This window comes from Phalacrocorax aristotelis, chromosome 3, assembly GCF_949628215.1.
Source record: "Phalacrocorax aristotelis chromosome 3, bGulAri2.1, whole genome shotgun sequence".
NCBI lineage: Eukaryota > Metazoa > Chordata > Aves > Suliformes > Phalacrocoracidae > Phalacrocorax > Phalacrocorax aristotelis.
Genome location: NC_134278.1, coordinates 58826584 through 58837161, shown reverse-complemented (window position 1 = coordinate 58837161; position 10578 = coordinate 58826584). Strand labels below are relative to the sequence as shown.

Here is a 10578-nt window from a genome sequence, read left to right as displayed (position 1 = left end):
CCTGCCATTCCCTCGGGTCCTGTCGTTGGTCACCAGAGAGATCAGCATCTGCCCTTCCTCCTCTCCTTGTGAGGCAGCTGCAGACTGCGATGAGGGCTCCTCTCAGTCTCTTCTCCAGGCCGAACGCGGGTTTGCACGATTTACTGTTGTTGGTTTGTTTTCAACAATGATGTTGTTTTACTGTTGGTTGTTTTTTTGGTTTGGGATTTTTTTTTTAAGTATGCTGAAGGTCACTGAAACGGTCGGGTTTGACTAAAGTACGGGTTATCCTGCCTGCACGATGCCCTTTCCCTCCTTTACACCAGGGACTTCTCCCTTCTGCACGCCAGGAGAGGACGCACCACTTCCCTGCCCCTGCCCCTGCCCGTTCCCCACAGCGGCCAGGCCCGGAGCAGCCCGGCTGCTCTCGCCGCTTTCCGCGTGGCAATCGCAGGCTGAGTCGTTTTTATTACAGCGCTCTTTGCGGCCCATGGCGCCCTGAGGGGCCAGAGCGCTGGGCGTGCGGCGCCGCCACCCTCCCGGCCCCCTCACCCGTTCCCGTCCCGGCCAGCAGCCGCCGCCGCGATACTCGGCAGCCGGTGCCGGTTCCGGGGCGGGGAGCGGGGCCGCGGCCAGCCGCCCCTCCCCGCTCCCCCGGCGCCGCCCGCCGCCGCCGCAGGGGCCGGCAGGAGGAGGAGGAGCGGGCGGAGGCGGTGGCTGCCGGGCGGGAGATGGCGGCGAGCAGCGGGCTGCTGCCCTTCCTGCGGCTGCTGGGGCAGCTCAAGGCGAGCGCGGGGGCCGCGGGAGCGGCGAGGGGAAAGGCTCGGGGCGGCGGGGTGTCTGCCCGCGGCCTTGCGGCGGGGCGGGCCGGCGCCCTCGGGCGGGTTTCCCCAGCAGTCGCCTCCAGGGGGGAGCGGGGGCGAGGATGGTGGCGCCCGGCCCGGCCGGCGCGGTGCGGTGCGGCCTGCCGGGGCCCGACAGCGCGGCGGCCGGCGGAGAGCCGGGGCCTGCGGGCTGTGGGTGCCGGCCTGCCGCGGCGCCTGCGGAGCTGGGCGGGGCGCAGGCGCCCGGCCTCGCTACTGGGGGCCGCCGGCCGGGGAGGACAGGGGCGGCCCGGCACCTTATCCGTGCCGGTGAGGAGCGCTGGCAATGCGACCCGCCGCAACCGCGGGGCAGCCCGGGCTCTGGGGCGGGGGTTTCCCGGAGGCACCGAAGCTCTCCGGAGCATGGAGGTCACGGCGGGGCGAAACTTCTGCTGGTGCCTCTGAGGTGAGGTCCTACGAAGCCCGAGGTTTTAACGTTTGCGCTGCCGCGGCGCTCTCCTCGCGCAGAGGGTGCCGCGGACGGGATGGGTGTACAGGAACGTGGCGAAGCCAGAGAGCGTATCCGACCACATGTACAGGATGGCGATGATGGCTCTGGTGACTGAAGACAAAAGCCTTAACAAGGACAGGTGAGATTGCCTCTTGTGATCGTGACCGTGTGTTAATGTCATGGGAGAGCTGCAACCAAAGTGCTAAAAATATCTGCCATCCCGAGGAAGAGCTTTTAAACCACACTGAAGTAGTTTGAAACCCTTTCTTGTTGTCTTTTGGACAGGGTGTTGTTTACCTGGAGAGCTGAAAGGGGCTAAAAACTTAGTTGCTAAACTGTGAGTGCTGAGGTGTGATGGTTTAGCCCCAGACGGCAACCAAGCACCACGCAGCTGCTTGCTCGCTCCCCTCACAGCAGGGTGGGGGAGAGAACCAGAAGCGTAAAAGTGAGGAAACTTGTGGGTTGAGATAAAAATAGTTTAATAGGTAAAGCAAAACAAGGAATTCATTCACTGCTTCCCATGGGCAGGCAGGTGTTCAGCCATCTCCAGGAAAGCTGGGCTCCGTCAAGTGTAATGGTTGCTTGGGAAGACAACAGCCATCACTCCGAACATCCCCCTCTTCCTTCTTCTTCCCTCAGTTTTATATACTGAGCATGACATCATTATGGCCTTTAATGCAGCGGCTCTGAGCTGTCCTCTCAAGCCATAAGCAAGTGAGCTGAGGACACTCACTTAAAACAGCTTGAAGCAACAGATAGCAAAGGCAAAGTCATATGCCGTGTGGATTTTGACAGACTGAGTTAGCACTCAGCGGCAGTAAGGAGCCTCAGAAATCATCTAGCAGAGCAGAGAAAGCATCACTCTTGAATGGGTTGTCAAGTCTAGTATGGGACTGTGCTTGCTTTGTCCTTTCGGGAGGGTTGTGAAGGCTTTTTTTTTGCAGTATTCTGCTGCTGACTGGCATAGCTACGAAGCTGTGAGGGTCAGATTATGTACTGAATTTGGGATGGCTCCAATCAGATTACCTTCTACCCATTGCAGGAATAATGTGAAGTGTATGATGTAGTTAGTTTTCACACTATCTCTGAAAGCCAAGCATACGAAAGCTAAGTAAATTACTTTTCAATGCTATGCTCTGGTATGAAGTGCATTTATACTTAAATTTACAATTACAGGCAGCAGCAGCTAGAACTCAGGAATCAAAATCATATCTAGGTAGAAACTACTTCCCTTAACAAAGAAGTGAAAAGTGTTATGTAAAGTTAAAAAAAAAAAACAAACCCCAACCAACTTGTAAAATGTATGAAGGGGATAAATTATGTAGTCTCTTAGCTTTATGAATAACAAGATATAACTGAAAATGCTGAAAAACTAATTATTCTGTCTTTGCTTCTTGTCAGATGCATACGATTAGCTTTGGTTCACGATATGGCGGAATGCATTGTTGGGGATATTGCTCCTGCAGATAATATCTCAAAAGAGGAGAAACACAGGAGAGAAGAGGTATGGACATATGGTGTGAAGCCACACCTGCAAAGCATTCTGCATATTTTTAATGTTCTGGTGGTAGTGAAGGAACCCTCTAAGCAACATAAGTCTGTCATTGGCGTTGCACAAGTATGCCACAAACCACCTCAGTTTTCAAATCATTGTGACTTTCGTTGTACGTGTAACATCACCGTGTACAAAGTTATGGAAGGAGAACCTTTGACGTAATCTTCATGTTGGCCATTTATTCCTGAACTGGCTGGGTTTTTGGTAGCCTGAATTAGTCGTGTTGACCAGCCTTACCAAGAGGTGGGGAGCAGGGGGTAGGTGCACTGAGAAGGGTGGATGACAGTTTGTGGCGGATCATTTGCGTGGTGCCAGATAGTGTGGTTGTGACAGAGACTTTATTTAAACCGTTTGCACAGGACTCCGGACACAGGTGTCTATTTTTGTCATGAGTCGTTGAGCGCAGCATGCCTGGTGTTATTTTATTTTTGGCCTGTTGGTTTGTCATTTCTGGTTCGTTGCATTATTTGAAGAAAATGTAAACCACTCCTTCAGCCACAGCTAGAGGGCGACGTGATGCCTCGGAAACTGTTCAGAGGCTACAGTTAGCTCTTCAAAGAGTGTGAAAAAAACGTTGCAGTGATTATTCCCTCTCACCCACCCACACTTTTATGCTTATCTGTTTAAAACTTGGCATTGGGGGGGCTATGACTAACTCCAGAAGCAAGCTGTTTGCTATGAAAGTGGAAATTAAAGATCAAAAAGTATTCAGCATTCTTGAAGTACTATCTTTACTGACTGCAATTTTGGCATTTCTTTTTTTCTGTGTACTTCCTGGTGTAGTCTTACACTAAACAAAAAAGCCCCTCTTTTCTGGAAGCCTCCAAAGATTGTTTTGTCAGTGAGGATCAGGCTTCAACTTTGCCTAGAGGGAATTCTCCTTTGGTTTTAGCCAATGAAAAAGATATTTTGATGCCTAGGTATGTTTAAGTAGTTTTCGTAAGTATTTGCAGCTCTTTCTGCTCCTATTTCACTCAGTGAGGGCTTTGCTGGTGCCTTTGTGGGAAGGAGGGTCAAGCATTAAACATTTAGGCTGACTTTGAAATACTTTGTTGTAAAAAAACACCAAGGGTAACGGTTTCATGAGGTGGCTTTAGCTGAATTATCAATATGCTGCTTCTGCAGCAGAGTTCTTTTTTTCCTTTTGCTCTACAGCTGACTTTGAGCTGGTTCTGAAGTTTGCTGCTTGTGCAGTAGGCTTAATCAGTTAGTCTCGCTGAGGCTAAGGCAGCAGAAAATGAACTTGATTTAAAAAAAAAGATTTGTTTTTTTTCTTTGGGGTTGTTTGGGTTGGGTTGTTGGTTTTGGTGTGGGGTTTTGTTTTTGTTTTTTTTTTTTCTTTTCCAGGTAAGTCATTTTGCCCTGCTAACCTTGAAATCACATGAGCTCCAGAACTGGAAGGAGGTGGGAAGGAATGAGACTTTGATGGTTCAGTGGTGTGGGGAGCAGCTGATTCAGTTCAGCCATAGTATGAAACTGTACTCTGTATTTGAAGTGGAGAAGCAATCATGGCACAAAACCTTTGTCTTGCCTGTGATGTTGGTTGTTTTGGAAGCAGCCCTTAGTGTTACTAGGAAAACAGTAGAAATAGCAGAGAAATTAGACTAATCAGCTTGAGTGAGCATGAAGAGCATGCAAAACATTTGGGCTTGCTGGTTGTACCATCAGTTTGATACTGCCTTAAACCCTGTACCAAGGTTTTCGTTCTTGAACAGACAGTATCTCGGTCTGGGAGCACTGTGTTTTACTGCTGGAGGGTATTAAATGGATTTTTTTTTTTTTTTCTCTGTTTTTCAAAATTGGAGACTTTCAAAGGCTTTTCTTGTGTTGCCTGCCTGGCAGTCAGTAGCTGTTCTCAGCCCTGCTAGTGGAAATGTGCTAGTTGAGTGTTTGGGAGGGGGCAGTTGCTTGTCAACACCAGGAGTTAGTATTTTGAAGCTGCTTTTAGGAACTGCACCTATAACCTATAAAGTTCAAATGTTGGGTTCGCTAGTTAAATCTGGAAGGCAGAACTGATAATGGATGGCAGCTCCCTGGGATTTGACTTGCCTGTTTTGCTCTGGGCTTCTTTTTGGACTCTTGAAGATATTGGATGCACTTTCAGGTTATTTTTCTTGTGTTTTAGACTAGTTCTCAAATGATTTACTTAGGCAGATCCCAGAAAAGATTCTTCACTGAGTGGTCCTGCTGTTTCTCTTGCAGCTTTATGTACACGTGCACTTTAGAATAATATACTGTGTAGTGTATGTTTCTACAGACTCAGTAACAAGTAGTTAATTCTTCAAAAAAGATAATGATAAAATTGTGCTTGCTTAAAAAATGGATAAATGGAAATGGCTTCTTTTTTTTTCAGGCAGCTATGCAACAACTGACCCAGCTTCTATCAGAGGACCTCAGAAAAGAAATCTATGAACTCTGGGAAGTAAGCTTGCATTCTTTTAACCCTTTGGTAAAATTCAGGGTAACCCATTGTCCTCCTTCTGTTTACCTGTGAAACTGTCACCTTTTATTCTGACCTCAAAAAAGGTAGATTTTTTTGCTTGGGAGGTAAAGCTAATGGTATGAGTCAAGGACACTTTGGAATCCATTTCAAAAAGAATCCCCAAACTTGGTAAAACAATGGGAGCTGATGATGCCATGGAGTATTTTCTGCTTCTTTTTTGCAAGTAATAATTTACGTGGCTTCCATTTCTTTATGATACAGCTCATTAGGCTAAAATGTTTAGTAGTAACTTCTGGTTTAAACTTAAATGTGGTGCACTGACAGAGAACAGTGCTCTTCTACAAGCAACACAGATTGCTGGGCTGGTCTTGGGTACCTTAAATGATTGTATTGGAAAGTATCTTCTGTAGTTGAAAGTGATTCAACTTTTTGATGTGAACTTATGCTGTTAATTGACAAGATCTGTCTTACTTGCGAACTAGGGATGATTAGATTATTTGCAAACAATTCAAATTTATAATTACTGTGCTTTATCTTTTCTTGGCACACAGTCACACGAGGACAAATGCATCCACAATCTCTTGTTCACATGTTGTTGCAAACAAAGCATTATATGTTTCTTGGACTCTGTGACCTGAAACTGTATTTTATGCTGATATTCTTACTTTTCCACTTGGACGGTACTTAAATTTCAGATATTTGCAGCCAATTTCTGCCTTTTGTTACAGCACCCTGTTTTTTGGGATTTTTTTCTTGCAGTAGTTGTGTGGTGAAACTGGCAATGGGGATGGGTTTTCAGTGCTATAATTCAAGGTGAAGGAGGTAAACCAGCATAACCACATCTGGGAAATAATGTGTGTGCATTTGTTTAGCGATCACTGGTTCCTTCTCCTTTGGGAAGCTGTTATAATTGAGGAGAAGGAGTTTTTGATACATAAGATTAGTCCTGTAGGACTTTTTTTTTTTGCATGTATTCTTTTTCTTTGCCTCAGTCTTCTCTTATGATTGTATAAGAGCTGGTTCAGTATGCCATTAGTTTTTCAGCACGTTAGCTTTTTACCATTCTCATTAACCATAATCTAACATATGCACACTTTTGATCATTTGCTCTTTGTTTCTACCTTCAGGATAATTTATTGGCGTTGAGTTTCCAATGCCGCAGTAGGAGTGTAATCCACATAGCAGCAAGTGTAACCTAAAAATCTAATATTCACATGTAGTCCCTCTAGTCTTATTTTAAGTGGAACAATGAGGTGTTTCTTAAAAAGGAAAAAAAAAAAGGCAGAAAATAAGAAGCCTCTGATCACTTGGTATGATACTCTGCTCCCAGTTAGCCAGGGGCATTTCCCTCTGATTTCTTCTTGTGAGTGAAAGAAGTTATGGCCCAGAGCTGAACAGGGGCTGGGACAAGGTCTGTTGACACTCTTAGCCAGTCCTTCCTGCGCTGCTCTGCCCTCGTTTCTGCACCTCTCCCTTACAGCCTTACAAGGACTACTGCTTTGGGCTGTATTGGTGGGCACCCTGCAAGGGTAGTGTAGGGGAGAAAGGCAGCAGAAAGATGCCTCTGATATGTTTTCACTTCATAACTTAATCCAGAATACATTTAAAAAACATTAAAGTAAATGAATCAGCACACTTCAGCTCTGTCCTGCTTTTTATTTTCAAGAGCAAAAGCACGGGAGTAATTTTCAAAAGACAGACTGTGGTGTTTGAGAAACCACTTACTGTTTCTCCAAAGTGTACTGTTATTTCGCACTCTTAAACACCTGCGGGGAGGAAGCAGTAAGCTTTTATTTGAGCACTGAGCACGTTTGCACACATAATAGCTGATGTTTCTTGAGGTTAATGTGAGCTGAGGTATGAATAAGATCTGGTGGGTTGTATGGCACAAACAGGCTGGGAACAGAGTGATACTCCCGATTAATTGCTGGAGGTGGGACAGACCTGTACAAGGAAACAGCCATAGTTGTTCTGAAGTTCTCCTTTGTAATGCTGCCAAGAGTTTGTTCCCTTTGGTGGCAAAAAAAAAAAAAAAAAAAAAAGAGTAGAAATAAATAGATTTAAGAAAATATGAAGTAGTGTTTAAACAATTTAAAGATGAGGCAAAGCTCAGATTGTAAGGAGGAAAAGAAGGTAAAAATGTTGAAATGAAATTGATTACTAAAATAATGATGAAAATGCAATTGAAAATTCAAAGCATTGTTCAAACCCAGATAGAGCAGTATATATCTACAACTACCTGAAAGGAGTTTGTAGCGAGGTGCGGGTCGGTCTCTTCTCCCCAGTAACAAGCGATAGGACGAGAGGAAATGGCCTCAAGCTGCCCCAGGCGAAGTTTAGGTTGGACATTAGGAAAAACTTCTTCACCGAAAGGGTTGTCAGGCATTGGAACAGGCTGCCCAGGGAGGTGGTGGAGTCTCCATCCCTGGAGGTATTTAAAAGAAGGGTAGACGTGGTGCTTGAGGATCTGGTTTAGCGGTGGACTTGGCAGTGATAGGTTAGCAGTTGGACTCGATGATCTTAAGGGTCTTTTCCAACCTTAACGATTCTATGGTTCTATGATTCTATGATGAAACGATTATATGATCAAATAAGCAAAACCAGAGCTATCAATCAGGGCTATCAAAATCTGGATTTCTGACTTTCAAAGGTAAAGCAATAAGCGAAAGAACAAAGAGGCTCCTAATGGTCTGTCAGGCAAGGAAATGACCATGACACTTACCTGCGCATCACTGTGCTGGAATTACAACCCAGGATCTTGCCACTGTGGATGGCAGCTGCACCCACAGTTGTCTTCTTCAGATGCAGAAGGAGATGCCATGTTCTTTGGTCAGTAGGAGAAACCCTTCCTGCACTTGTGCTGCTCTCATCTGCAGAACTGCTGTGCATCACGGGTTGTGTGGATCTGAAAGCACAGATGGGCGCCGTGTGTAGTTGAGCCTCTGGTCTGATTATCGGTGGTGGTGACGATGAACAGGGTCAGGTACAAGGTGGTGGTAACCAACACAGAGAGAAGCCTTTTTCTTTGGTTGGTTTTGGAAGTCAGGAGAAGACCAGTTGATGAGACATCAAATAAAATGCAGTAGATTTAGAAAAGAGAAAATGAAATGGCAAATCCATCTGCCGCCATCACTGGAAGCAAATGACAGGAAAATTGTTCAAGTTGACTAGAAATGTGAATGACTCACAAATGCATACTGACGATGACTGGAGAGAGGGAAAAGATAGCACAGAGATTAAAGGATTTATAGTCTGAAGGGGAGCAAACCCCTTAACGACTCCCTTCCCACTCTCCTAGGAGAGACCTGAAGACATAAGCAGCTCAGACAGATTAGATCAAAGAGATTAAGGAGGAGTGACAGGAGAAATGTAAAGAACAACGCCTTATAAAAACAGCAAGTGGTAGAGAAAAGTGCAAAACAGGTCTTAAAAACAGGTAATAGTAATGCAGAGGCACACACTGGTAATTCATAGCCTTAGGCCTGAAAAGATGTCTTTATATACAATGTTATTAGATGGAGCCTATTACTTAACTTGTATATTGTGTATCATCCCTGATTCAGCCAAAACACTCGGTATGTTTTTAAGTTGGAGTATGCAAAAGAATTGTGTTCTTAAGTCCTATTATATTTAATAGAAATTTAGCACATACTTACTGCAAGTGTTCTGCTTAATAGCAGTCTTTTTAAAAGAGAGAGTGAAAGATGTAGCTGTCACGGATATTTACGGATTGTCTTGTACGAATGGAGAAAATTCTAGATGTATAAAGAGCTTCTAATACTCTGTTTCAGAGCAACATAATTTTTTTCTTATAACTGCAAATCTGTTCAGGAATATGAAAACCAGTGTACTGCAGAAGCCAAGTTTGTAAAACAGTTGGATCAGTGTGAGATGATACTGCAAGCGTTTGAGTACGAAGAGTTGGAAAACACACCTGGCAGACTGCAGGATTTTTATGATTCAACTGCTGGTATGACTTTTTTTTTCCTTTTGTAAATGAAATATATAAATTGCCTTTTTTTCTGATAGACAGTCAGAGCAATGAGAACTAGTTATTTTACTCATTGCTCAAGTACCCTAAGTATTTTTGGGGAAACTTACTGCAGAGTGAACATACCGTACATTTATTTATATGTGTTGAACCAACCTGAATCTCATTTACGCCAGGTTCCTTTCACATTACTTTGGATGCCTAGAGAGAGGCCCAGCTTTCGTTAGACTTGCATGCGTTTAAGGATCTCCCTGTACTATCAGAGGGGATGTAAAGGAGGCTTCATTCTTCACTGATGCTCTGACAGCAGCTTGTTTCTACTTTGTTAGTCTTCCATGAAACAGTGAAGTAGAATTTATTATCCCTACACCAGCTGTGGTCTTGTGTACATGTGAGAACCAGCTCAGTGAAATATTTTACGTGCAACTGTATTACTTTTTGTTCTATCCACTGCTTTTCATCCTTTCCAAAATAAACTGATAGTGGAAAGGAAAAACTGGTAAAATGATAGTCTTTTATTTTAGCAAGGGAGCTGAACATCAGAAGAGGACTGTGATGACACCAAGTCATCCTGTCCTGGAAAAGAACTAGGGACAGACAAACTTGGGGAGAGGACCAGCGATCACCAGGCACAGTCGCTGACAAATCCCCTTCCTACTTTGGTGACTCCTCAGGGAAATAAGCTCTCTGAAAAATGCAATAATTTGATTAGAGAAAAAGGAAAAAAAGGGCAATGTCAGCATAGCTGGCATACTTAATTTTCTAACTGACATCTTTGCCCTCCTACTAGAACTCTGTAACTTAAACTAAGCTAGTGTCTCTGTAGAGCCTAGAGCAGATACCCTACGTTCACCTGTAACTGGGGTGGTTCCCTGCCAGCTGGATACACAGCATGGGACTGTCCTGGTCAGGGTGCAGCCTTTTTTCAGCTCTTAAGTGTCTTAATAGAGCATGATATATTTTTATAAGTTTTTTGGGGGAAATAGCTGTAACTTCTCTTAGAGTTATTCCACAGTTGGAATAAAACGGGAGTACTCTCTTTCTTAAAAGAATAACTTGGCATTTATTTTGAACCCAAAGCAACATCACTGCTAACCTTTCATGCATAGGAAAATGAGAGCATTTTTAATTAACTTTCCCTTTCTTTTATTTTGCAGGGAAGTTTGTTCACCCAGAAATACTCGAGCTCGTATCTCTGATTAACACAGAAAGGAATAAAAAAATAGCCGCTACATCTCATCTACATTCCTGAAGTGTTCCTAAATTCCGTAGCCATAATAAAGATTTTGTTTTATA

The 10578-nt window shown here is 44.5% G+C and overlaps 1 protein-coding gene across 1 annotated transcript; it reads left to right on the top strand.

The window, feature by feature from the left end:
- Positions 1–606: 606 nt before the first annotated feature.
- Positions 607–10578, top strand: HDDC2 (HD domain containing 2). The gene is made up of 6 exons (XM_075087560.1): positions 607–764; positions 1311–1432; positions 2695–2797; positions 5202–5270; positions 9123–9261; positions 10440–10578. The coding sequence occupies exons 1-6, from the start codon at positions 711–713 to the stop codon at positions 10532–10534; spliced, it is 582 nt and encodes a 193-aa protein (XP_074943661.1). The 5' UTR covers positions 607–710; the 3' UTR covers positions 10535–10578.